The 27,999-nt window shown below is 42.3% G+C and overlaps 1 protein-coding gene across 2 annotated transcripts in view; it reads right to left on the bottom strand.

The window, feature by feature from the left end:
• The window catches only part of GFRA1 (GDNF family receptor alpha 1), a 215,441-nt gene extending 187,793 nt beyond the window's left edge, over positions 1-27,648 (bottom strand). The window contains exons 1-4 of one of the 2 annotated variants that reach the window (XM_050959021.1): positions 27,560-27,648; positions 26,787-27,044; positions 25,508-25,810; positions 24,104-24,187 (exon numbers count right to left, since the gene is read on the bottom strand). In XM_050959021.1, coding sequence (XP_050814978.1) covers positions 24,104-24,187; positions 25,508-25,810; positions 26,787-26,826 — 427 coding nt within the window. In that variant the 5' untranslated portion in view covers positions 26,827-27,044; positions 27,560-27,648. Of the gene's footprint in view, positions 1-24,103; positions 24,188-25,507; positions 25,811-26,786; positions 27,342-27,559 lie in introns of those variants that run through there. The other variant, XM_050959023.1, reaches the window with a different exon arrangement.
• Between the last annotated feature and the right edge of the window lie 351 nt (positions 27,649-27,999).

The following is a 27,999-nucleotide window of genomic DNA, read 5'->3' as shown; positions in this document are numbered from 1 at the left end:
TCTATGTCATTTTAGTCCATAACAAAGATTTTGTCATGATGTAGTGCTGTAAATTCCAATTCCCTAGATGAAAGGATGTTGTTGTTGTTGTTTCCAGGAGCAATGTATAAGGCCAGAGTGGCACCACATTTGGTTTTCTTGCAGTGTTTCCACCATCCAAGAACTTAAATACAGTTAAAGACCAGATCTCATATGAGATTTTCTGGACTTCACTCAAGCATTTAAAAAAAGCCTTGTAAACATACACACACTTTAAAAACAACACTTGATACATAAATACAAAATACTTGAACCCACAATTCTCCTCCCCCACAACTACTTGTGTCTGCTTGGCAAAACTTCAGATTTAAACTTGCAAATCATTTGTTTTCCTCTGATTCTATTGCAACTAGACTGAGGTTAGATATGTAACCATTTGAGACAAGAGTAGATGTAATTTTTCCATTGATGGGCAGTTTAGAATAAAGCAAAGTCTGGGCTATTACAGCTGGGCAAATAATTGATTTTTCAGTTCGGTGGCCAAACGGACGTAACTCCATGAAACAAAAACACAAAACTGGAAGTACATGATGATAGAGCAAAGATACATCCAGTGCTTGGAAAATATCCCTGGAACTGCAAGGTCCACAACATGTACCTAGTCATTATCTACTAAGAAAAACAGAACAACTCCCAAGGGGACCATTAAGGACTTTTCTTTGGCCAGATATTAATTCAGTTCCCTAAGTTCTAGGATAGCTAAGAGCCTTGCCTTCTTTTCTGCGGTGTTCTTGTAGCTGTGTCAGTCCCAGGATATTAGAGACAAAAGGTGGGTGAGGTAATATCGTTTGTTGGACAAACTTCTGTTGGTGAAAGAGAAGCTTGTGAGCTACACAGAGCTTTTCTTCAGGTCTGAGAAACTTACGCAGGCCTGGTCTACATTACAGAGTTACATCAACCTAACTCTGAAAGCATCTACACTACAACGTTGCTCCTGCCAAATGTAATAACTCCACTGCTGTGATAGGTGTAGTGCTTCGGTCAATGTAGTTAGGTCAAGGCAGTGTCAGTTCGGACACTGCATTGACTATTCCAGCTGTCAGATCATGGCAGCTGATAGTGTGGGGCATTGTGGGGTACTGTCAGCCAATCAGTGGACTGCTCCTGGAAAGGACACACACCACTGAGAAAAGAAGAGTAGTGTGGACATGAACAAATTGATTTAATTACTGCGGTGGCTGTATGTCAATGTAACTTAAATAGACAATTTTGTAGTGTAGACTTGCCCTCAGTATCACAGCTAAAGAAACTATTCATGGTAAAGTAGCCCATTAACACCTCTTCAGTCAGAACAAACAAAAAGGGGGTTCGTAGGTTACAGATTGCTGAAATAAGCCATAAATCAAGTATCTTTATTAAGGTCATGATTTTTAGTGTCTAGCAAAGTTATAAATTTAAGCTCCCAGGCTCATCTTTTGAAGGTGTTGTGCAGGTTTCCTTTGAGGACAAGGATGGAGAGTTCAGTTATGGAGTGATCGTTCTGTGAGACGTGTTCAACTGCAGGTGATAAGGGTTTTTTTCCTTATTTTTCTGAGAATTCATTTGAGAGCATAGTGATTGCCTGGTTTCACTCACAGAGTTATTACTGGGGCATTTAGTGCACTGGATGAGGTATACCGCATGTTGTGATAGGCATATGTAGGACCCATGGATCTTGAAAGTTGTGGTACAGGGGGTATTGATCATTGTAGCAATGGAGATATGTCTACAGGCTTTACATCTGTTATTATGGCAAGGTCTGTAGCTGTTTTGAGTTGGTATTTCTAGTCAATAGGAAGTTTGCTTTTGATGATGAGCTTAACAAAGTTGGGGTGGGTGGGGGGGTTGTTTGAAGGCCAGAAGAAGGGGCTTAGGAAAGATTTCTTTCAGGATGTTGTCCCATTGAGTATGATTTGTAATTGTTTAATGATATGCCATATGGATTCTAGCGTGAGGTGGTAGGTGACAACGTCAGAGGTGGCTCTCTCCCCTGGCCCCATAATGAAGCAGATTCTCTTGGGGTCTTTGGGCAGCTTGTTCCATGATGCAATCTACTTCTCTGGTGGAGCGTCCTTGTTTGATGAAGGCAGTTTTAAGTTAACGAACTCCTACAGAATACTATCCTTGCCACCATGGATGTCACCTCCCTATACACCAACACTCCTCAAAACGCCAGCAGCGCTGCCAGCCGCAAATATTTATGAACAAAACTTAGATCTCCACCCCAAAATCATCCATTTCATTCTCACCTATAACAATTTTACATTCAACAACACTTTGTCCAAACTATGAGAACAGCTATGGGTAGTAGGATGGCTCCCTGGTATGCCAGCCTCTTCTTGCGCCCCTTTGTAGGGTTCCATTGTTGAAGCTGATCATGTTGTCCAGGAAGTTGATGCTAGTGCAGGAGTCTTCTAGAGAGAGTTGGATGGGTGGGTCCATTTGTCCAGACTGGACAAATGCACCACAAAACCAATTATATACCTGAGATACATATATACATATTTTCATCAACTGAACAAATGACCTAAACTTCCTTATAGATTTCCAACACAACTTCAACCACCCAACTCTCTTTAGAAGATTCCCGCACCAGCATCAACTTCCTGGATACCACAATCAGCTTCAACACTGGAACCCTACAGACAACTATATGCCAGGCACCCACGGATTGCCACGCTTACCTCCATGGATTTATTAACTATCCCAAACACACCAAAAAAAAAATCTGTTAACTATGGCTAGGCACTCAGATATCACAGAATACAGCTCAAGAAGAAAGTCCAGGATACACATCTAAACGCACTTAAAACCACCTTCACCGAACAAGGACATGCGACCAGAGAAATAGATCTAGTTGCATATATATGCATGCAACTTGTCAACATAGTCATTCCTGAAAACATTATGGGCCAAATTCATGACCCTGTTTACTATAAAGGGTTCAAGCACCTTTGTTAGCCACAGCAGTGCAGCCTTCACTGGGATAACCAATCATGAATATAGTCAGGCCTGGCGTGCACAGGAGTCAGAAAGTAACCATATCTGCTCGACTGGAGCAGAACACAGAGCTACTTGGGAGGAAAGGAAGTTAGAGCTCTGACAATCTCTTACTGAAACCTCCAAGCAATTACGGGCAAAGCTGTCAAAAGAATGACCTCAGGTCATAATTTATACAAACCAGTACAACTTTTTGTGCTAATCTTAGAAGCACAGAAAAATTGCCTTGAAGAAATACTAACAATACTAATTTCTGCATAAAAAACGTGAAATGGAGAAGTACTTCTGTCAGATAAAAATGCCATGTATCCCCCAATGCAAGGAAGCTGGCTGCACCTGCGTCCAATACCACCACACATTGAGCCCTTAACAAAAATTGGAACTCAAATTAGTTAAAAACAAACAAATTAAACATATTCCAAACTACTCAGAAGTAATGTGAACAGCAGGAGTCCCACAGTGGTAAAAAAAATCCTCAGCGAGCTTGCCTCCTCTAGTTAAATATATACTACATGGTCTTATTTCGCCACTGGCCAAGGCCTTTTTTAAGTAGCTGCAGGAGGATTCAGAGAGATGTGTATTTTAAATACTTTTGCTACTCTCTAAAAACAAACAAACAGTTTAAATACATGCGTTTACTGTACACTAATAAGAGACATTTAAGAAGTCACCTAATTTAAAAAAAATATAACCCCCCCACACACCTGAGTTTCTCTTTCATATTTTGTTATAAAGGATTCTTAATATAAATAGTAATTTTTTAAACTAAAACATGGAAATAATCTATTTTTAATAGCATCTCACACAACAAAGCTGTAATGAAAAATTAGACCATTGCAATTAATGAAGATTTAGGGAATGGATGATTTGTAAAATAAACTTCAAATACCAAAACTTTGAGTTAAAACATAATTTAAATATGAAAAATCCTTTAAAAAATGTAGAAAGTCACCAGGAAGGATAAGTAACAACCCTTCTTTCTGTAAGACATGCTCTGAAAGTCTCTAATCTTGCTCAACATGCAGCATGTACTCTGAGGAACATTATAAATTGTCGCCTTCATCTATCAGTGACACCCTTTCCCACAAAAGAAGTGTAACCTGTTATGCAGAGACTGTGGCGCTATGGGTTACAAAGAGTTCTTCCCATGGCAGCTATCAGAACAGGAAATGTTTAAAGTAACTCCTTTTGGTGAACTTTAAGCCCATTACAGATATTTCTTATTCTGGTAACAGACTGAAACTAGTCACTTAAAGCAGTCTACATGCTTCAGTACAGATTCTTACAAAGCAATCCTGAGCAATCCAGTTAGCACAAATATCTGTTAACAGGGACAATGCCCATTGTCCTGTTTTATACATTTGTGGAAAAAAGCGTTTCTGTATCTTGTAAATAACAGTTTTACTTTAAATGACAGCATTTTAATTCACTTCAGTTTACTATATAAAGGCCAGATACTGCATACTGCTTGCATTACAGGAAGGTGTGATTGTTTTCTGAAGATCCCAGTGAGTATAGCTTTGGAGAAAAGATTGCCATTTACCGTATCAATTTCTTTTGCCTCAAGTTACTCTCCTAGGTATAGTGACTTATTGATCACTTTTTAGATGTGGCTTTTGTTTTGTTCTTTCCAGGATTAAATATACATGCTTACATGTCCCAAATTCATTTTAAAAAGCTGAATTGTGACTACAGTACTTAGAGCTGCAACACTACAGATTTAATTCTGAAACAAGGAAAAGTGGAGTAATAGTTAAACTTCATTTTGTTGGCTTTGGACACATTGATTTATGCAAGATTTTTATGCAGAAATTTTCCTTTGAAGTATTACCATAATCTATCAAGTTTAAGATCTAAAATAAAAGAAAGAAAAAGGAATACTCTCCTACTGATTTACAAGCTTAAATTCCAATCATCATTAATGAAAGTTACCTACATACTGTAAATCTGCCACAGAACAATGGAAAGAAACCTAAAAATTGACAATTCACAACTGTAAACATCTCCTGGTTTGTTATAGACTAACATAATTAGTGACATACAGCTCTCCCCCCACACACACGCACACAGTTATCACTGTAATATAAATGACCGTATAACATGTTTTGTAAATAAAAAAGATGTATCAGAATTATGCATTGTTCATGGTACTGGATTGCTCAAGGAATGAACAATGAATCATGAAATATATGAAGCCTTTCACCTTTAAGCCACTGGTTCAAATAGAGTCAAAGTAGGCAGTAACCAAAAATAACCATCATATAGAAGTATAGTAATCTATGTGGAATCAGTCGGTGGTTATCATTGCTTAGAGGTTGGATGTCCATGCTTCAGAAATCACTATTATGACCAGTACCCATGCTGTCAGTCCCAACAAAGCAGCCAAGGACCATATAGACATGGAGACTGAATTACCCTTCCATTCCTAAGGGTTGTGCCTTGAGGTCTGTAATGAGACATGTTGGCAGGGCAATGCTGTAGTTTTACTCAGTTTTGTTTCTGCCATACCTGTCTATAAAGAAAGAGCTTAATAGTATTTCCAGAGTTGTCAAGAGACTTTTCTTGACCACATTTTTCCTTAAAAATGCAAAAAACACCAAATAAACGATAACATTAATTCTGGAAGGATAAGTTAAGAAAACTGAGAAGGCATTACTTCCCATTTATGCTTCTGCTGACAGCCATTGTTCTTCTTGTGTTCCAAGACTTAAGGTCATGATGGATTGGAAATAAAGTTACTTTTTTTAATAGTAGAAATGGACTAAAAAACAGGACCAAAAGCTAAAGGACTCCCCAAATCAGAATTGCAATTAGTCCACATTTCCAACATTTTGAAAACATTGTTTTTCCTTCTGCCTAGGCATAACTGTATATAGATCTTCACCTACTAACTGCACTACAATGCTGTCAAACCTAGACTGCTTTTTAAAATTGCACAAAAGACCCAAGGCTCCAATAATTTTAACACCAAATTACAGAGATGATTAAGTACATTTTAACATGCTGGGCTTCTTTGCAGAGTCCCCTTTAATTTTCTGCTGTGAAGGTGGGAAATTTGGAAACCAGGAAGACACATCTCATTCATCATCAGACTTGGGGAATGCTTGCTTAGAAACACACACAATTTGACCTTTCAAAATATCGAAGTAGCTTACTTCATCAGGTCTTAAGTGTCATCAGAACATTGCAAGTTTTCCAGTCTCCATTTCACTCTTTAGACAACTAAAATTAAGTGAAGTGACAGTCAGTGAAAGAAGTGACATTTTTTCCATCTATATGAATGTATGTATAAACCCCCATAATTTTCATGAGGGAATAATACATGCAGCCCTTACCTATGCAGACCATTAAAGAATTGGATATGTAGATTTATCAATTTATAATAGATTTTGTTATAATAGGGACACTTTGCGCTTTTCTGTCATGTTTTATTTTCTCTAGTGTGAGCAAATAATAAGCCTTTTGGGGGAAAGAACTTGTCTGTCTGGATCCCAATGTACAGTATCATACACATTTACAAGGCCATATAAATGATCATCAGTAATAATGACAATTTGATGCTGTAGTCAGGCTCAGATCCTGCAGCACTTAGGCCTGAGAGTAGTCCCACAATAGGGATGTGAATAAGGCCCACAGGATTGGGTTTCTGATCAGGTATTTATTTTACAAAAGCTTTTGTGGTTAAGATTTAATTGCTTTTAATTTGCTCAATAAAGTAATCTCCATTGTTATTAACATCTAAGACTTGTGTTCCTATACTGCACTAAACAATATTAACAGACATTTTAATCTGCTTTTCAAATGATAATGCCAAGATATTACTCTGCAGAATAGATTCCTAATCTGTTTGCAAGCTCTAATTGGTGATCTCAATATATTTAAACAGTACATTGGGATTACTAGTAAAACAGCAAGTAAATCTTTCATAACTTTGCTTTCAAAATGTCTTTAATATCAAAAATTGTAAAAATCTCAAACTTATCCTTCTCTCCTAAAAATATTCTTCCAAGACAGTGTATCTAGAAAAGAAGATATTTGAGCATTGGCCTGCTAAACCGAGGGTTGAGAGTTCAATCCTTGAGGGGGCCACTTAGGGATCTGGAGTAAAAATCAGTACTTGGTCCTGCTAGTGAAGGCAGGGGGCTGGACTTGATGACCTTTCGGGGTCCCTTCCAGTTCTATGATATAGGTCTCTCTCTATATAAAAGATCCCCCTACTAGATGAAATGAGGTTAGTAAATACTAGTTTACTACTTACAATATTTATGTTTGATAAATAATTTTACCTCTTCTGATTTTTTTTAAGTTTCTAAATCCAAATGCATAATCTTTATGCTCACTAATCTAAACAACAAAATTGTTTCCCCCTCTCTGTAATCTATTAAAATATATTGGAATCCTGTGACACTCAAGTGCTTAGCATAACACTTAACTACAAACTGTACTTTGTTATCTATACATTTTAAATCCATTGCATTTTTATTTAACACCCAAAAGGGCTAGGTGCTTTACAAACACCATGCCCCAAAAAAGGCAGATTATAATGCCCCAATCCTGCAAATATCAAGGTACATGTTTAACTCTTCAAATGGGAGCACTCACGTGTATAAAGTGAAGCACATGCATAAGTCTTTGCAGAATCAAGGCCTACATGAACACCAAACACACTCCTGAAATCCATTCATTTAGCTGCCTTCCACACAATAGTGTCATCTGTCCCAAAAATTCACTTCTTTATTTTGTGTATGAGGAATGATGGAGGAAGTGTGACAACAGCAAAAATAAATATAGTTGTCAGGATGGCCATATGCCTGAGTAGCCACATGGTTTTATTGTTTGTACCTTTTCATTTTGTCCTCTTCCCCCTTGTTTCCATGTGTCTATGACCCTCAATTGTGGCGTCATATTGAGTTTAGACGGTATGCTCTGTGACGGGACAAGACCAGATGGCTATAGTAAAGTAGTGAGGAACAGGTATGTTAGCCCCAGGCTGAACAAATCCTTGGTATCATGGTAACCAAATGGCAGTTGCTCCAGGTTAATCAAGACACATGGGGCCAATTAAGATCCTTTCAGAAAGCAATGGAGATAGCTAGGTTGATTGGGACACCTGAAGTCAATCAAGGGCTGGCTGGAACTAGTTAGCAGCCTTCCAGTTAGTCAGTGAGGAGCATGTGTCAGAAGCTGTAGGAGGAAGCTGTGCTGTTGGAGGAATGAAGCAGTACAAATCCATATCAGGCACAAGGAAGGAGGCCCTGAGGTAATGGTGAAGGAGATATTGAGTAGGGGCTGCTGTGGGGAAGTGGCTCAGGGAATCGTATGTGTCCTATTTCCAAAAAGTCAGCTACCATAGCTGCTACTATTAGGGTTCCTGAGTTGGAGCCTGGGAGTAGAGAGCGGGTGGGCCTAGGCTCCTCCCTCCCCTCCCCAATTAATCACTGAGACTGGGAGACAACAGAGACTGTGTGAGGGAGGGTTGCTTCTCCTCACCTCCCTTGCTGGTTTATGATGAAAATGGCTTAGTAAAATGTGACTCTTGCCTCTAGAGAGAGAAGGGCTATGTGGAGGGTCACAGTGAGCCTCCAAGGCTAGCAAAATCTGTCAGAAAACATGGGATGCACGGAGACAAGGACAGAACATTGTCACAACTGGTGTCAGAGGTGGGATTAACATTCACAGTGTGGCGGAAGAAAGAGGTTTAAAAAAAAGTGCACTAGGGTTTTGGATTTTGTTGTTTGCTTTATACCACAATGGAGGAGGTAGTAAGAGCTCTAGTACAAGCCACTGCAGCCCAGCAGGAGGGCACCTGGGTTCAGGCAATGGCACAGCCGGAATCTATGCGGCTACAGCAGGAAACCAATCAATTATTAATGGACAAGGTGACCCAAGATCATGCCCTCTTGCAAGAGGTAGTGGGGCCAGCTGAAGATCCTCACCACCCAGGCCCGGGGGTCCGATAGAACACGAACCCTGAGGGCCACTGGTTGTCTGCCAAAGATGACATCAGAAGATGACGTAGAGGCAATATCTCCTCTCATTCAAAAGGACTACTCAGCATGAGACGTGGTCCCAGGAGCAGTGGACCTTCATTCTTGCCCCATTTTGTTCCCAGAAGGCCTACTTTGATGTGCCTGCCATGGACGCCACTGACTATACCCGGCTGAAGGCAGAGATCCTAGCACGATCAGGAGTGACAGCAGCAGTATGGGCCCAACGGTTCAATGAGTGGCAGTACCAGGAGAACAAACCCCAGAGGTCCCAGCTATTCAACCTCATACACCTCGCACGGAGTGGTTACAGCCTGGAGGAGATTTTGGAGACCCTGGTCATGGACCATTACAAACGAGGACTGCCACCAGATCTCCGCAAATGGGCAGACCAGAATGATCCATCCACCTATGACAAGATGATCACACTGGTAGAAAGACGCATGACAGCCAGGGAATTGACCTGACTACCCAAGGAAAGGCCCTTTCGAAGCAAGCACCTGACCCCAACCCTGGAAGATTGGGCAGCCATACCCCTGGGGAGTCCTAGGTAGAAGGGGGCGGGGGCTGAAAACCAGCAGGAATCCCAGAATGAAGGGAGTGGCTTGAGTGGGGGGAACCCTGGGACTAAACCCCTAACCTCCGTGATAGGGGAATGATTAGAAACAATTATAGATGTTATGCATGTGGGGAGTGGGGACACATAGCAGCACAGTGTCTCAGCACCAAGGAGCCTATGCAATGTAACTTGGGGGGCTGAGAGGTTCCGTGATCCCTTATCCACCTTGCGGGTGTCGCATTAGCCCCACATAACTACACTAGGCCTGTGAAGATAAATGGAGCAAAGCGCTTGTGGACTCTGGGAGTGCTATCACGCTTATATCAGGTAAGATGGTAAAAAGTAGCCAGCTGCTACAAGCCAAAAGCGAAGCAGTGATGCGTGTGCATGGGGCTGTGAGCCATTACCCCACCATCCTGGTGGAGATAGAGGTTCAAGGGAACCCCATTGAGGTGACAGTGGGCGTAGTTCCTGAACTCCCATATCCTTTAGTCATTGGGAGGGACTATCCAGGGTTTGATCATTTACTCCTCCCAGAGAGGCTGGAGGGAGGTGGGGACCCTGATGACAGCGACTCGTCACCGGGGGAATGTCAAACCCCAATGTTCTCTAAGATTTCTCAGGATTTGTTCTCACCCCCCAAAGAATCCAGAAGACAAAAAGGAAAAAAAAAAGAAAGGAAGGCTGTGAAAGCTTTGGGAACCCGGATCCTGACCCAGGGGCAGAAGACCGCGCTAGTAGGCAGATGGACACAAGTAGCCATCAGATAAACTACCACCATGGAAGGTGAGCTGGAGGCTGGCCCCAGCCGTGATGGCAGCGAGCCACTGGAAGAAGCAGAAGCCGGTTCCTGGGAGCTTGGGCAGGTTAGTCCCGGGAGAGAGAGACTTTCGGGCAGCACCAGGTGGATGACCCTAGATATAATAACGTCAGGAAAGAGGTGACCAAGGTAGATGGGATATCCGTGGATGGGGAGGTCCGGGGTCCAGGACCTTACTTTATAGTGAAAAAAGCTCTCAGGTACCGCATGGTACAAATGCAGGAGCAAGAGGTACATCAACTTCTGGTGCCATGAAAACATCAAAAAGCCATATTGAGCCTAACCCACAGTCACCTATTTGGAGGACCCCTGAGGTAGAGAAAACCCAGACATGGATCCTGCGGAGGTTCTTTTGGCCAGAAATACACAAAGATGTCCGGTGATACTGCTCCTCTTGTCCAGCATGTCAGCTACATAGCCCTCGCCCACACTTGCAGGCCCCTTTGATAACTCTTCCAATAATAGAGGTACCATTTGAACGCATAGCCATGGATCTGGTTGGGCCCGCACAGAAGACAGCCAAGGGCCATCAGCATGTGCTTGTTGTACTAGACTATGCAACCTGATACCTGGAAGCTGTCCCCCTACACAACACGGCTTCCAAGACAATAGCTAAGGAGCTAGTACAGATCTTTTTGCGAGTTGGGCTACCCAAGGAGATATTGACTGATCAAGGGACACCTTTGGTGTCCAAAGTTGATGAAAGATCTGTGTCCCCACTTGTTTCACTTTACTGAGTCCTCACTTGTTTTTTGAGATCTCTAGCATATTTCTGTATGTTTGATTTAAAAAAAAAATAGAAGCAACATACAAAAAGTGGGACAAGAACGCATACAACAGGTACAAGAGATAGTGTGGAAGGAAGGAATGAGTTATGGGATTGCTTGGGTAGAACTGTACACATCACATTTGCTTTGTTTTTTAATTGCATTCAAAACTGCTCATAGAGAACCAGAGAATCACGTCAAGGTTCTGAAAACAGAGTTGAGGAAAGCGTTGAAGCAAGAGCGAAAGGAAGGGTTGGCTGACACACCGTATTGGACAAGAAAGGATATGCCAGGTGCCGGGGCAGCATATAAGAAGGAAAAGAGTCAAACAGGAGAGTTGTGGGGGACCAGTAATAAGAAAGAAAGGGCAGAGCTGTGCAGAGCCTTGAAAGGGAAAACAAACAAAAAAAAAGGGGGGGGGAATAGAGAGTGGAACCAGCAAAGGGTCACAGAAAATAGAGGTGGGATGTTCAGAGATGACACCTCGTTGACAGCGAGGAGGAAGCACAATTTAAAAGGTTCAGGGGAGGGGGCACGTGACCACCACAGAGAGGTTTTCAAATTGTGGAGCGCAACCCACAGGGGCATGGAAGAACATTCAGGGGGGCGAGCAGCAACACCAGCCCTGCAGGTCACCCAGCCTGTCTGGGTTAGAGGCAGCACAACCAAAAATATCTGGGGGGAGCGCATGATCCCCTATGGCTCTCCATGCATCGCCTCGGTTCAGAGTCATACACAAGAAAGAAAATTCTGGCAGAGGCATTTTGAATATATCAAGGGTGAGCAAGATGAGCATCAGGAAGACCTGAGAGAAGGATATTAATGAAGTCAAAGGAGTTTACCAATACATGGACATGAGATCTGGACCAAGGATGGAAAGGAAGGAATAGGTTTTGGATATTTTGTAAGAGAAGAAGGGACAGAATTACAAAATTTAGCAGTAGCCTGAATGAGAGGAATAAAGGAGAAAGAGGCATCAACAAAGACATGGAAGTTCTGAACCTGGGGAAAAGGCAAAATTGTGGAATTATCTATTGGGATGGAAGAGAAGAGAGGAGAAATGAGAAGTTCTCTTTTTGCCATCCTGAGTTTTAGTACTGGGCCCTATGATATAGAATTTAAAAAGAAGAGAGTGTGGAAGCATGAACAGTTTTGAACCTCATCAGCTGCATGACAAGACTTTAATGGAAAAGTGTACTTTACGGACACCAGACAGTGATAAAATCATATAGCCAGCGAATGTAGAAATTCATCTTTATTTATGGGCTCTATTCAAATTGTTTGATGTCTCCAGCACTCTTTACAACCCATCATTTCTTCAAATTTCTATATAGGATGAGCTATCGCTGTGCCTTTAAACTGTGTGATGTATCTCATGTTACATTTGTAGTTCGACTACACATTGTACAGGACAATAGCTTGAAAGGTATAAAAATTGCTTTTATGCACTACATGTCATAAATTGAGAACTATTGAGAAAATACAACAAAATTTGTTAATGAGTTATGTCAGCAGCAATGATTTAAGTTATTGCATGAGTTTCATCCACAGAAAATGATAGAATATGCCAAAATAAGTGTTTTTTTTTTAAAGTTAGCAACATACTAATGTAAAAATATATTACCAAGTTTACACTGGAAAATCTTTATTTTGTAAACAAAAACATATTTTTAAAATTAAAATACTGTAACCACATTCTTTCCTGAAACTTAACTGAGATGAACCCTAACATACATTATCTTATCCTATGACAAATAAGTTCTGTCTTACAATACAAGAATTCTTATTTGTCTTCATTAAACCACAAGCACTTTACTATCAGAATTTTTAACTTACTGTCAACAGCTGACAGATACTACTAGTACTGTCAAAGTAATTCCTTAGTCACATTTAAAAACAGTGCTCTAAAATGAATTTTATAATTATTTTAACATTAAAGACAGAGAACTAGAAACACCACCTGTTGTAAATTGCACCTCACTGTGCCACTCAGAGCTACAGCACTCCAGGGTGCTGCTCCTATTGCCCATTGTCTCTTTGTGGGCCCATCAAGGGACGAAGCTTAAAGTCATCCAGGGCACCATAGTAGCCATGTGATGGAGGCTGCCACAAGAATAACCTAATCAGTGCACCCTCATTTTTATACCACCCTCATCACCCTGTTATCGAGTGCTTTACAGTAGTCATTTAAGCAATGTGACTAAAATCTGTCAGATGTAGTTTGTTCTCTCATTCCTCCTCTTCCCTTCCTGACCTTGCCACACTTGCCATGTCCTGTCCACAACCACCAGCACTGCCGGCTTTTGGGGCTTCAGTGGCTGCTTGCCTGTCCCCACAACAGAGCACAGCCTGCAGACACCTTGTGCACCATACCACCCTTCTTGCTGAGGTCTTTGCTGCTAGAAGCCTTGTACCAATCTAAAACTGCTTCTGTGAGCAGAGACCTTGGGATGACTGTCTCACTCACTCCTCTAGTCCCTTCCTCTGTCTCACTTTCCAAATAATCCCACTGAAATCAGTGGAACTACTCGTAGAGGAAGATGCAATTCAACATGAATAAAAAGTGAGAGAATCACTGCCCTGCACTTTGAGCAAGGTCTTTGGAGGGGGCAGGGAGGGAGGGTTGTCTGGCCGCCCAGGAGAACCAGGCAATACCTTCTGGCTTTGGGGGAGGAGAGGAGACATAAAACTGCTAGAAAAGCAGTCAGCTGGTGGATGACTCACCACCTAGGAATGTATTGGAGCATAAGCTTTCGTGGCTGACGCGTCTGACGAAGTGGGTATTCACCCACGAAAGCTTATGCTCCAATACATCTGTTAGTCTATAAGGTGCCACAGGACAGATCCAGACTAACACAGCTACCCCTCTGATACTTGACACTTGGGAATGAGGCATTTAAAAAGGTCAACCTGGGCCTGCCAGGTGTTTAGCTATGTCTGCTGTGGTTATTATGCTAGCCGCCCCATTAAGGAGGGGCTGAGAAGGAATTTTTCCCTTACCACCATAGGTGCTAACTCCATGGGTGTTCCGGGGCTGGGGCACCCACAGGGAAAAATTGGTGGGTGCTCTGCACCCACCGGCAGCTCCCTGACCTGTTCCCCCACCCCAGATCACCTCTGCCTCTGCTCTGCCTCCTCCCCTGAGCGCGCCACCGCGTCTTACTTCTCCCCCCTCCCTCACAACACTTTCACCGTGAAATAGCTGTTTCACGTGGCAAGTGCTGGGAGGGAGTGGGGAGAAGGAGGAACGTGGACCACTGGGGGAAGAGGTGGGGCCGGGGTGGGGATTTGAGGAGGGGTCCAATAGAGGGAGAGAAGGGGCGGAGTCAGGGCAGGGGAGCGCGAGCACCCACTGGTGCCAAGGAAAGTTGGCGCCTGTGCTTACCACCATATTGGCCAGGTGCAATTGGAGGTTTTTTCATCTTCCTCACAGCAGCTTCAGGTGGGCTCTGTTTATGCATAGCATAATGGGCGGTAGGCCATATGTCACAACCCTTTATTTAAGTGTACAGTGGACATTCAGTGCAGGTACTCCATAAATTAAGGCACAAAAGGACGGATTAATGGCTTGGAAAAGGAATTAAGGAGAGGTGCTTGGTAATTGAGCCAACTTCCCATCATTGCAGTCCACCTTAATGCGTCCTACGAGGGGGGATGGTTGGTAAGGTCCCGGCAAGGCAATTGTTGGAAGGACATGGATGAAGAGGAGGGGGAGCTGGTGGAAGACCCCCCCCCCAAAAAAATTGGCTGGAATTGGAGTTTCCTGGCAGTGAATCTGCTAGAGGGACATGAACGGAAAGGGTGGGAGGGGAGAACTGGTAAAAGCACTCACCCCCCAACCCCGCAGTTAATTGTAGGGGTTTCACCTGCACTACATATTTTATCCTCTAGGTTAGTCCTAGACATCTAATAATAAAGGTGCAGCCTGATTAAACCCATATCTAATATCTCCTGCCATTCTTTCAGCATAGCCAGACAATCCAGCCCTTAACCAAAAAAAGGGTGTAAAAAGTGTATGAAGAATTCTTAGTTGGAATTGGACTGACAAGAATAATTTAGAGTACAAATTTTCCAATATAATTTAAAACATACCAGTAAGAGACACTTCATGATTATAAAACAGACATTTCAATTTAGAAAGTATTTGATAATCTTTTGGGCAAAAGAGAATGCTGACTGGCATGTTAGAGTGATGCCTTGTCCACCACACAAGGGCTGAGTAAACAAGCTTTTCTTGGAAGATTTAAGTGAAGCATTAAGGGGACAGAAGACATTTTCCCTGTTCCTTCAAGTAAGGCTGGCTTCATAGAAGCATTGGGCAAGCAGCTACTATACCTGGGTAGGGAAAAGAGAGGATGTGGCACTTTGCAAGGATTTCCACCTTGTACACAGAACCTCTGGCTATGTTTGTCTCTCAACTGGCCTCCCAAAATGTACTCCTCAGCGGAACCACAAAAGCAGTCCCTACAAAACATTTCTCCACAGCATACATAAAGATGCTGACTCTACCTTCACAGACTCTCTGCTATGTTGCCAGAGGTTCCCTTTCTTTACTAATGGCCTTTGTGTTACCTCCTGGTGTATTAGGTTCATGAAGCTGTTAGGCTGGACTCTTGGTAGGGAGAAGAATCTACCTGCCCCATAAGCACTGGGGGAGTAATAACTGGGAAAGACAGCCCCTTCTGCTTCTACAGAGGTCAGTGGGAATAAGAGTAGACCCTATGTTGGCCAGTCTGCCACTTCAGAAGAGAACTTAATTCTCCTGTCAGAGTCAGATTCATCCTATCGGGAACACACAAAATAGGAAACTCAAAGAGCTTCAGAGAGTCAAAAACCACCACCATGATTTTCTTTTAAACATGGTCCAATTTGATTACAGAAAGGAGAAGAGAGATTCAGCAACTAGTATTTATCACTGGAATCAAACCTTGTCTCTGCAAAGCAAATGTACAGACAGAAATGTCACTGTATATTTTCATATTAGCTTTTTTTTAAAACAAACAAACAACTATTTTTCCTTTGTCAAATGCCACTAAAATAGATTCCTGATGTTTTCTTGGACAGGGAAAACAGCCACAAAACTTCACTGGAGACAAGAGCTAGTTCAGATTTGTACCAGTGTTACCAACATCACACTGGCTCAGAGACTATTACTCTGAATACAAAAATCATCTCACACATAAAAATACAATTATGTATTGTGATCATACAAGTACAATCATAATTAATAATGCACTCTTATTTTTATAGTGCTCAAAACCCAAAAGGCCTCTATGCACATAAAAAAAATAGGACTCAGGACAAAAAATTACAATAGGAAACATAATCAATTAAAAAATTATGATATACTATGCCTGTTCCCTCTAAAATAAATTGCAAGACTCCTATTAACCTAATAAGAACTGATTCACTGTATCTGAAACTGGGTGAAAGTAACTCTAATATGAAAGGCCTCATCTTTTAAAATAAAAAAAAGTAACAGTGTAAAAGACAACTGGTGTCTTTTAAGCTGTCAAGAGAAACCAATAAACTTAATATTTACCATACCAACAAACAAACATTTACCATAAACATACTTTTTTAAAATACAATGAATCTCAATTATTCTTATAGAGATTTCTCAAAAAGACCAGGTAATGTTAAATAAGAGAAAATATATAATATTTGATGTGTGTGTACATACACACACACACATTTAGGAATGGACCCAGCATTAAAGGCCCTAGGCCAGGGGTCCCCAACGCGGTGCCCGTGGGCGCCATGGCACCCGTGTTGGCATCTAAATGCGCCCGCATCCTCGCCAACGGTGAAGTGTCCACCGAAATGCTGCTGAATTTCTGCAGTGTTTCGGCGGTGACACCTCTCGATGACATTACTTGTCGGCGGCAAGTGACATCATCGAGAGGCGTCGCCGCCGAAATGCTGCAGAAATTAGGTGGTGACACCTCTCGATGACGCCACTTGCCATCGACAAGAGACATCGAGAGGCGTCGCCGCAGAAATTCAGCGGCATTTTGGCAGGTGCTCCACCGCTGCCATGGTCCTTTGTCTGGTGCCCGCCAGACGAAAAGGTTGGGGACCACTGCCCTAAGCTGTAGGATTTGGGTATGTCATACAATATTAAATCACTAGGAAAAGCCGTTAATTCAAACACCACAATCCAAAAGGAGAAAGCATCACATTGGCTAGGGTACAGAAACTAACTCATCTTTTTTGACAAAAAAAGAAGAAAGATGCAATGTGGGGCTTATATAAAAAGAAAGAAGATTGCCTAGTAAAGAAAGAGTGTAAAACAATGATTACAAGTAAGATGCATCTTCTTCCTTCAATGGATACACTTAACTTGCATTGTTACAAGAATTACACCTGTGAAATATGGAGTCAGAGAGAATGGACTCAAACATATTAAAATGTTGAGGGGAGGGGAGGAAGAAATTAGTCATGATTGTGAAAATTTGGGAAAAGCAATGCTGGACTTTCTATGGAGTTCACCTGATGGCACTTCCTCTCAATCGTCCCATCTGTAGGCTGGGAATCCTGATCTTACAGAGGGACAAAGGGCGAGATATAGAAACCCTATGTTTCCTTTTGTGTTTAATGCACCAGGAAACTCATATGAAGAACCACTCTACTCTTCCTTTGATGGAAGCAGGTCTTCTCAGGAAGCCACACAGCTTCAGACCCTTTTCTACCACGTGTCCTACTGCACTTCTGAGAAGGGTAAAAATATATGGAGAAAAGAGTATGGGTCAGTCTGTTATTGCTGTTAATATATGCAGTGTGTAGCCATGTTGGTCCCAGGATATTAGAGAGACAAGATGGGTGAGGTACTATCTTTTACTGCACCAACTTCTGTTGGTGAGAGACAAGCTTTCAAGCTGCATAGAGCTCTTCTTCAGGTCAGGGAAAGGCACTAAAGGTATCACAGCTAAACAGCAGTTAGCACAAATTCTAAGGGACCATTCAAGGGGAAGTGGCCCATTAACACCACCATAATACCTTTCTCAGACATGAAGAAGAGCTCTGCATAGCTGGAAAGCTTGTGTCTCTCACCATCAGAAGTAGGTCCAATAAGAAATACCACCTCGTCTGCCTTGTCTCTTTATTGCTGTTAATGCTCATAGCAGCATTAACTCTGGTGTGGATTTCCTGATGGAATTCCACCAGGTCCTGAGGGAAGTGTATTGCAGTATATTTTCTCCTCTCTCATCACTGACACACTCACCTGGGAAACCCAACCACACACTATATCTAGAAAGGGGCTTTTGAAGCTCATGAGATTGGAGAGAGAATGACCCCAAACTACTCTCTCTTCTCTGCTCAACACCCCAGTCCCTCCTGTGTTTAATTCCCTATACTACCATCAGGGGGAAGGAGAGCCAGAGACTAACCTCCCACTATAAAATACTTAAACATTCTCAAGTTACAAGTGTACACGAGATGGTTATTAAACTCTCTCACTGATGTGCATAATTAATGTGATAAGAAGCATAAGGTTATTAAAATGGGAAGTGCTGAAGTTAATACAATAGAGGACCATCTCTTACTGAAAATAATTTGCTTTATTTGTACTTACAGCTTATTCACTATGCAAATCAAACATGTAAACTTCACATGGTATGTTGCTGATACGGAATTTAAGGATTCTTATTGGAGCATAATGTGCTGTCTCCTAAATTCTGCTTTTATAGATCTATAAGTTTATGTAAAAAATACTATAATAAATTCTAAAAACACTATGTTTGTCAAAGCACAAACTTCTAGACATCTTTTATAAAAGAAAGTTCTCAAACCTTTACACAAGTCCCATGTCTTATAAAAGATAGCCGCATTAGAGGGAAGGTGTCCATGAATCAGTTCTCAAACTGTGGGTTGAGATCAAAAGTGGGTTGCAACCCCATTTTAAGGGGGACACCAGGGATGGCGTTAGACTTGCTGGGGCCCCAGGGCCAAAGTTGAAGCCCAAGATTTTCAGTCCTGGATGGCTGGACTCAGGTTACAAGCCCCTCGCCCAAAGGTGAAGCCCTGGGGCTTTAGCTTTGACCGGCTCGCCCACCCAGGGCGGTGGAGCTTGGGCTTTGGCCCCCCTACTTGGGTGGGCTCAGGCTTCAGTGCCTCCTCCAGGGGCCACACAGTAATTTTTGTTGTCAGAAGGGGGTCACATTGCAATGAAGTTTGAGAACCACTGCCTCATGCACATTGTCACTTATGTAACATCCATGTCATAACTACAGCAGTCAGTTACATGGAAAAGAAACATTAGGAAAGTATTTATTTATTTTTAGGGGTCTTTGAATGCGATTTAACAGCTGGAAACAATAAGGAGCCAGAAGCATGTGACCAGCCAATTCTCCACAAGCCACCAGCAAATTCTCCCTGAACCATGAATGGTTTAAGAACCACTATTGTAGAACATGCCTCGTGCAGCAAATCAGTACATATTTCCAAAAGAAATGGATAAATGAGAAAAAATATACAAATATTAACAGAGTAATGAGTTTGTGATTAATCATTCAACTCATGAGTCGAGTTTAATATTGTTTGTATAATATAATATATTAGGTCATCTGAAGGAGTAGAATTAAATATTCTTCTATTTGTCACTATGTATTCTGTTTACACCACTTCACAGAAATGGCCCTAGGTGTTTTGTTCTGCTTCAATGGCGCTCTATTTTGTACTGAAGTGAATGATGCATTTCAGAAACCATCTCTTTTGTAAATATTTCTTCAATTATACATAGTTATGCTTTTATGAATACAACAATTATAATATTTACTTTTCGAGTTTATATTTCCAGTTGTGAGGAACATGTCAAATGCCATTTTAAGGGGTGGGTTACTCATCTTCACATGTTGAAGGCCAAACTGTTCTGTGTTGAAGATGAAATCGCTGAATTTTAAATAAGTTAAACATTGGAGATACTAATGAAAGATCACACCTGAGGCATAGAGGTTAATGGTATAAAGCTAATCTCCAAAAACCTAATCAATTGATTTGTATATTCACTATAGTTGTAATGGAGATAAATGTCCCAGAAGGTGTTGTCTCTCAAAAGCAGTTATGGTTTAGCCGAAAAACAAAGATTTTAATGAAACCCTTAAATGAACTACATACTATTATCTGAAAAAGGCACCCAGGTCTTAGGCTAATGTACAGAGTTGCGTCTTACCTAGGGTGACCACTTTTTCAAAATGCAAAACCGAGACACATGCAGTAGCCCCACCTCTTGCCCCTCCTCTTCCCCCTGGCCCTACCCCCTGGCCAGCCTGGAAGTCAGAGCCAGGTAGTGGTAAGAGCTACCCAGACTCGGGCCACTGTGCATAGCCCTGAACCCTCCATCTGCCCTGGGCAGCAGGCTGGGATGACCAAGAGCAGCCCCAACCCATGTCCCCATTCCCCAGGGAGCACTCTCCAGGGCAGGTGGAGAGTCCAGGGCTCCCGGCTCTCTGGGTGGCTCTTACTACTGCCAGGCTTCTGGCCTAGCGTGGAGGCCTCATGGCCAGGGGAACCAAGGCCCACCTCAGTGCCTCCCTCCCAACACACACGCACCAGGAAGAGGCTAGCACTGCCTCTGAACCTCATGCAGGCACACAGGGAACCCAGGACAAATGCTGTCCCGGAGTCATTCAACCCATGACCAAGACTGGAAATGTACATTTCAGGACTGTCCCGTCCAGTTAGTGACAGGTGGTCACCCTAATCGTAGCATGAATTTCACAATTGAAATAGAGAAGTTCCATAGCTGGACACGATTACTAAAACAAACCTATGTGAGCCCAACACCAAGGCTCAGGTTCTGCTGCATGCTCATATTGTGACAACAATGGCTGACAAATCTGAGGTCTGGGTCTATAAGGTCAGATGGTCCTGGCCTTAAACTGGGAGAGAGTCACAGGCCTGGAGTTAGGAGGATGGTGTGTCATAGGCTCCCTTTTAAGGAAGGGACTTGTGGGGAAAAAGGTAAATTTAATTCAATTGCAACTAACCCTCAGTCCACTTCTCCACTTTACCCTTTCTTTTTCAAGAATGCAGGCCTTCTTTGCAGGTTTATTAGAGGTACAAATGCAAAATTTAGTTGTCGTGGATTTCATCTCAATGAGAGACCCTTTGGGTCCATAAGCAAATAAATGGATTACTAAAGAGGATTTTTCAGTTTTTTACATTAGTGACATTTTTCAGACTGAATATTATTCATACAGTAATTAAATCAAGTGTAACAGACCCTATTAAAAGACGAAGTTCTTCATTTTACTTTAAAATATTAAATGTTTGACAACACCATGTGGTTTAGAGAACACAACACTATGGAAATTGCCTACCGAAAACAAAACACAGAATGGATAAATTAAAATAAATCCTGAGTTATGTAATAGGAGACTAATACTGACAATTAGAGTAAGTGCTTTAAAAAAAAAACAAAAAAACACAAAAAACCTCACTTCCATTTCTTAGACATGCATATGCTGGATAAAGTGTATTATTGCATTCATTTTCAGCCAAACTTTTGTTTCTTGTCCATGTCTTGTAAAATAGAAATAATGTACTAAGTCATAATAATTGTTTCTGATAAGTGACTAAAAAGCTTGTTCCGGACTGTACACTAAGTAAAAACCACATGTAGTTACACACAAAAATAAGTTATAAAAGCTACAGGGCCAAACTTCTGCCCTCAACTGATAGCCTTATTCACCTGATGAGGGTGAATATGAACCTAATTATTATATTTCACATAAAAACTGACCAGGTTTGGCAGAAGACAAGATATGAAAACCTTGCCGACAGGCAACTCTGCTAATACAAATCAGAAAAAAAGAAAAACAATCAAGATCTGAGAATCCTGTATAAATTCTGTTACCCTGGTTAAATGCAGACATATGAAAAAAGTTATATAATAGAAATCATAATCTTAACAATACAAATATTTCCTACTAATTTTTCCTTAAACATTTACTAAATATTGGCATTTTTCCTCTATATGTAATGAAATATAAAGGACAGTGCAACTCAAATTTTATTTACTTCTCTGGATCTAATTTTGCAATCCTTAGCCCTCGTCCAGACTAACCCGCGGCATCGGCGGGTTAAAATCGATTGCTCGGGGATCGATATATCGCGTCTAGTCTGGACGCGGTGTATCGATCCCCGAGCGCGCTTACATCGATTCAGGAACTCCATCAATCCGAACGGAGTTCCGGAATCGACACGGAGAGCCGCGGACATCGATGCAGCGCCGTCCAGACTGGTGAGTACCTCGATTTTAGAAATTCGACTTCAGCTACGTTATTCACGTAGCTGAAGTTGCGTATCTAAAATCGATTTTAATTTCTAGTCTGGACGTGGCCTTACACACCCAAAAACTTCCACTGGAGACAATAGGAAATTTAAGTACACAAGGATTCAGACTCAGCCTATGCACCACGATCATAAATGGCGGCTGTAGGAATCATTACAGTTGTTGGGACAGTGTATATAATTTGTTGTTGCAGAGCAGCAGAGAAATCTAACACATTTTTTAAAACTACCTTGGAAAAGAAACGGTATATCAAGAAAAGAAAAATTGTAACAAAAGACATTTCCATTCAAATCAGAAGAATGTCAAGGTTGATCAAAATTTGGTCTTAAGTAGATCAACCATAAACTTTAGGAGCAGAGTTTAGGTGGTTTGCTGCCAGAACACCAAAATGAAAAGGCTTTGTATTTCTTGACAACAGATCCCTGCTTGGATCTGTTGTCTCCTGTCCCTATTGTCTCTCCTACTGCTAGCTTTCTAGACTAAGAACACTTTTTTTCAAAAGCATCTAAGTGATTTAGACACCTAATCATATTTTCAAAGGTAACTCAGGGCTAGATTTTAAATATATTTAGGTACCTACATCTGAATGTAGACATCTAGTGGGATTTTCAAAAGTGCACAGGTACGTATTTGCATCTTTAGGTACCTAAATATCTTTAAAATTCTGGCCCTTAGGCACTTAAGAACCTAAAATCCACTCACTTTCATAGAGACTTGGGCTCCTAATTTACTTAAGCACTGCTGAAAATTTTATTCCTCCCAAGTCACCTTTGAAAATGGGACTTAGTCTCTTTTGAAGAATCACTCCAAGTTTCTTGTTGCTCTGGTTCTATAGACCTTTTCTCTTTCAAAGTGTGATTAACAAAGCTGTTTTCCTTAACAATGCAGTTAATTGCAAGATTAACTGTTTACATTGTATATAAATTATGATGAGATACTGTACTATATTCAATGAGCTGACATCAAATCACTATATAAGTGAAGGTATTTTATACAGACCACATCCTTACAGGACATTTTGGAAACCAGAAACAAGTATAATGACTTCTTTCTGTAACACATCTCACTGTCTCAAATCCACTGTTCCAATAAATTATATTCATTTGGGACCAAAAATATTTAAGTCTGAAAACACAAACAGTATCATCTGCATGGTACAAGAAAATGCGCCAGATAACTACACAGCAGATTTTTTCCAAAGCAAAACTGCTATGAAAGGCTCTTTAAAAACTAAACCGGTTAATTCAACCAAAAGAGACTATTCCTAATCATAAAAAGTCTTCTTTAAAACAAAAGGTATAAAATACCTTAATGTCAATGGGAGATAACTTACATAGCCACATTTCCAACAAGGCATTGTACTGTAAATTACAAACACAGGGAATCAGATTGCCATCTACAGGTAAATTAGTCAATTTCTGAAAACAAGTGCTAAAACAAGGGGGGTGGAAGGAATTACCCTCTTCAATTTTAGTGTTTTTTTCAAATATTTTGGAACCATAACCATATTTTGACTTTCCCAGATCCAGAAAGTAATCACTTTGCTCTGTAGTTACAGAAGAGGATTACTCCATAAACCAAGAAAACTCATGTAGACCAAACTGGACAGAAGTAGCTGGTAGTCACATTTTAGTAAAGAATTTTAAGTCTGCTTACCTGATACGATTGGTGCTAGCCTAAATATGTCTGATAATCTGCTGTTAACTGGTTCATAGGGGGAATCTTCAAGCAAGTCATTTCCTAAAGACAACAAAAGATTTGGGTTTCTTTTACACATTCTTTTGTGGATGAGGTTTTGTTACTTCACATGATGGTGTTTTTATTCTAAAAATAATTAGATTGGGTTAAAAAGAAACCCACTCTAATGTCACAAGGTGTTTCCCATTTACTGTTCATGCTATTTTCTCTTCCCAAGGGAGAGGACGGAAACACTTGAAAGAAAGAAGTATTTCTTGCTATTAACTCCCTCCCCTCCTCCAGCGTGGAATGAAGTCACAAATCAGAAGAGGCAGTCTGTGACATCACAAGTGCTGCCTATCTTCAGCTGCCAGAGGGAGAAGAGATGGTGGGGAGGGGAAAAGGAAGTTTCTTACTCACATCAACTCATTCTTGGAAGAGAAAGAGCAGAAGTGTTTTTTTAATCAAAACAGTTGGGAAGAAAATTGATTTATAATGTAGCAACTGTACTTTATTATGAAAGTTGGAGCAAAGAGACATATTAATCAATCAAAATATTTCAACTGACATTTTCATTGGCTAATGCATACATACTGTATGGCTTCCAGGGAGCAATATAATGCTGGAAGCACCTTCAGAATGGATGTTTGAGACAAACTAGGCCCACAAAAAAATGCAGGATGGGGCCCTAAACTGCCGCTGAATTCAGTGGGCATTTGGGGTCTTCAGCAATGCAAAAACAAGGCAAGTGACACATAGCAATATTACCTAAGGACCTGATTCTGTTCCAAGTAGACTCAATGGGAAAAGGACTTTAATGGGTATAAAATCAACCTTATCATTTAACACTGGCATGCCATTTGCAACTCTCTCCTCTGCATGCTATGCAAAGTACCAAATCCTCTTTCACATAGCTGTATCCTGTTGGTAAATACAAGACCAGGAAGAACGGGCCTTTTTAAAAATAAACACTAGTTTTATCTTACACCCAGGAGCTAATTAGTTAGTTTCCCATCGTGTCCCTGTGAAGTGAGATTAGTTAACGAGTGTTTAAACTCCTTATTTAGGGCGAAGTCACAAATTGATTGTTCCTGGCGCTTTTGCACTTGCTAATGCCCTAATCTTTTGACTTTGGTTTAGAAAGGTCAACCGGAGTGCTCTGGAGGAAACCCTAATTGCGAATTGCCCAACACCGGGAGACTGCAGCAGCAGCTGTTCCTGAGTCGGATGAAAGATCCTCAGTTTGCAGCTGAAGAGCATAATGTTAATTATGAGGTCAGACCCTCCGTTTAGTCTGCGCGGTGGTAGCTAGCTGCGGCTGAGAAGAGCTGGGAAACCACCCTGCCTTTGGGGAGTGGAATGTTTCTGGGTTTCGCAACGTACCCTGTAAGCTTTGGTACATGCTCCAGTAAATGCGCAGGCAGTTTTTCTCCTTCTTCATGCCCCTCTTGCAGCGGCAGTTGTAAAGAGATTTCTGCTTGAGCGCCTCCATGGCGCTTTTGCACTCGTCTTTCGCCTCCAGGCCTGTCGCCCGGCTGAAGTTGCTCTCTTTGCCGGCTACACACTGCCTTAGTGTCCTGTATTTAGTACTACAGCTCTGCTCCTTGAGACACTGATCGCTGGCTCGCACGCAGTCCAGACGGTCCCCGCCAAGCAGCCCGCTCACTTCTGCGGACAAAAGTACATCTAGAGAGAGAGAAAAAAAAAACAAACCAACCAAAAAACTCTTGCTGAGACACTGGGCTCCGCGCCAGCCCAACCTGGGGAGGGCAGCCCACCTTCTAACAAAAGGAACGCGCGACCCCTTTCCAAAGGCAGCCGCTCGCTAGCTGACTCAGCCCGGGGCAAAGCCAGGAGCTTGTTCTGAATGTTTGGGAAGATAAATGAGGTTTCAAGAGGGTGGCTCGCCTTCAAATCTCTTTACCGGAACTCCACAGAAAGGACAGAGGTTAATGTGCATAGTAAAATAGTCACTGTTCCTTACATCAACCTTCCTTTAATTAATAACCCTTCCCTGCCTATGTTCTACCGAGAGGTTAAATATCCGCCCTGGCTTCCTATAAGGCTTTTGCTGTGATTTCAATTACATTCATGCGAAACCCGAGAGCGGAGAAGTCTCTTCGGCGACTGATACTAGCTCTTTTTTACTGAAGTCATGTTTTAAAGGCAGTTTGTTATGTTTCTCCCCCTTGTTCCCATATTTCTCGACACGTAGGATGCTTTTTTGGAGAAGGAAACAGCGAACGATATGAGCCACCCTCCCGCACTCCCCAACGCCAGTAAAATCCTTCCCTTCCTCAATACACACACTAAACATGTATTGTTACAATATTTGCCACCAAGCAGGAAGGCACGTTCAGGTAAGCGATGCAATCAATCATTCTTCTCACTGATGACACCCCCCTCCCTACCCCGACCCACAGTGTTATTAAGATGAAAAACGACTATTGAAAAGTTTTTCCCCTAACTCACAAGAGCCCAATTTAACAACGGGCTCTGCAGGCAGTAGCTAAATCTCACAAAGCTTTAGATGTGGTTTGTGCTCATTCAAATCCGTCAAAACTACTGGCAACTTCCCCGTTCTCCTTAAACCAGACATCAGATCCCATAAACGCTTTACCAAGCCCTGTAAAAAGCGCCAATGTAAAAGCCGGCAACTTACCCATTAAGGGTAAAACGAAGTATAAGGTAGCAAGAAACATCTTGTTCTCTTCAGATGGTTCACCCCGATGAGCTGATGCGCCACCCCAAAGAGGCTCAGCATGTAGATATTCCCAAACAACGGCGGTCCAGAGACTCTGATTTCAGATCCATCGAAATGAAAGAAACCCCCCTCTCCTCCTCTTCACCAGTAACACCACCAGCTGCAGCAGCGGGGCGAGCGCTGAGATTATTCGCTTAGATTTCAGGTCCGAGCAACCTGAAAACACAAGCAGTCACTGCAAGGGGAGAGCGAGACACTTGCGCGGTGCGTGTGAGACAAACAGAGGCAGAGTAGGCGATTCGGTTGCCTCCTTGGGTGGGCAGCACTTTTTTCCCAGGGAGGGACTCGGAAACAGGGAGGGGGAAAAAAATCCAGGCGATTTTCCCCCCAGTCCCGCAGCCTGGCTTCCATCAAAGATTGCTCCGGACTGAACACAAAATAAATGCTTTCCACTTACACAGGGAGCCTCAGCCTCCTCCAAGTCATGGTGTCTATACAGCTCCTGGCTACCCTGAGTGGGAGCCTCTCCCCCCGGAATCTACCGCCACCCCCAAAATCCGCAAGCGGTGGGTGCTCGTCTCTCCCTTGCCGGAGGGAGCGGTGTGAGGGGACCCGGCTGGGAGCCTTCAGCGCTGACGCGCTGGTAATCTGGGCTTTGGGATGCGCTCACAACCGGCCCCCTCTATTGAATAAGGCGGCGCAGGTATCAGACGGAGTTATTGATCACTCACACGGCGCTGGGTGTGATACAATCCGGGCAGGTGCAGCTGCCGGACGGCTCCATCAGAGGCGTTAGGCAAACCAGTGCATGGCCTGGAGGGGACTCCACAGAAAGTTTGGCTGGGTAGGGGGTTGTTCCCCCCCCCCGATGATCAAAGCACCCACGGGGACAGCTGCTCAGGGCCGTCACTACCAGGGCTCCCCGCCTCCCAGGACCCACACGGAAAGGTGCCAGCCAGGCTCTGTGCCCCAGGGGTTAGTTTTGTATCGCTCGAGACATCCTAAATCAGGAGGAGTTCGGGACAATTTCCGCTCCGGATCCCCTCCGCCTGACTTGTTAATAAATTACTGACAGCAAGGTGGGAGTCCCTCGGTGAACCCTGACTGCACTTTGATGAGAAGAAACCTCCTCCCCCACCCCTAGGCTGCCTCTTCCTCCTAACTCCTTCCC

This window comes from Gopherus flavomarginatus, chromosome 6 (genome assembly GCF_025201925.1).
Source record: "Gopherus flavomarginatus isolate rGopFla2 chromosome 6, rGopFla2.mat.asm, whole genome shotgun sequence".
Taxonomy (NCBI): Eukaryota; Metazoa; Chordata; order Testudines; family Testudinidae; genus Gopherus; species Gopherus flavomarginatus.
Note: the sequence above shows the minus strand (reverse complement) of the source record. Positions and strands in the feature narration are given on the sequence as shown.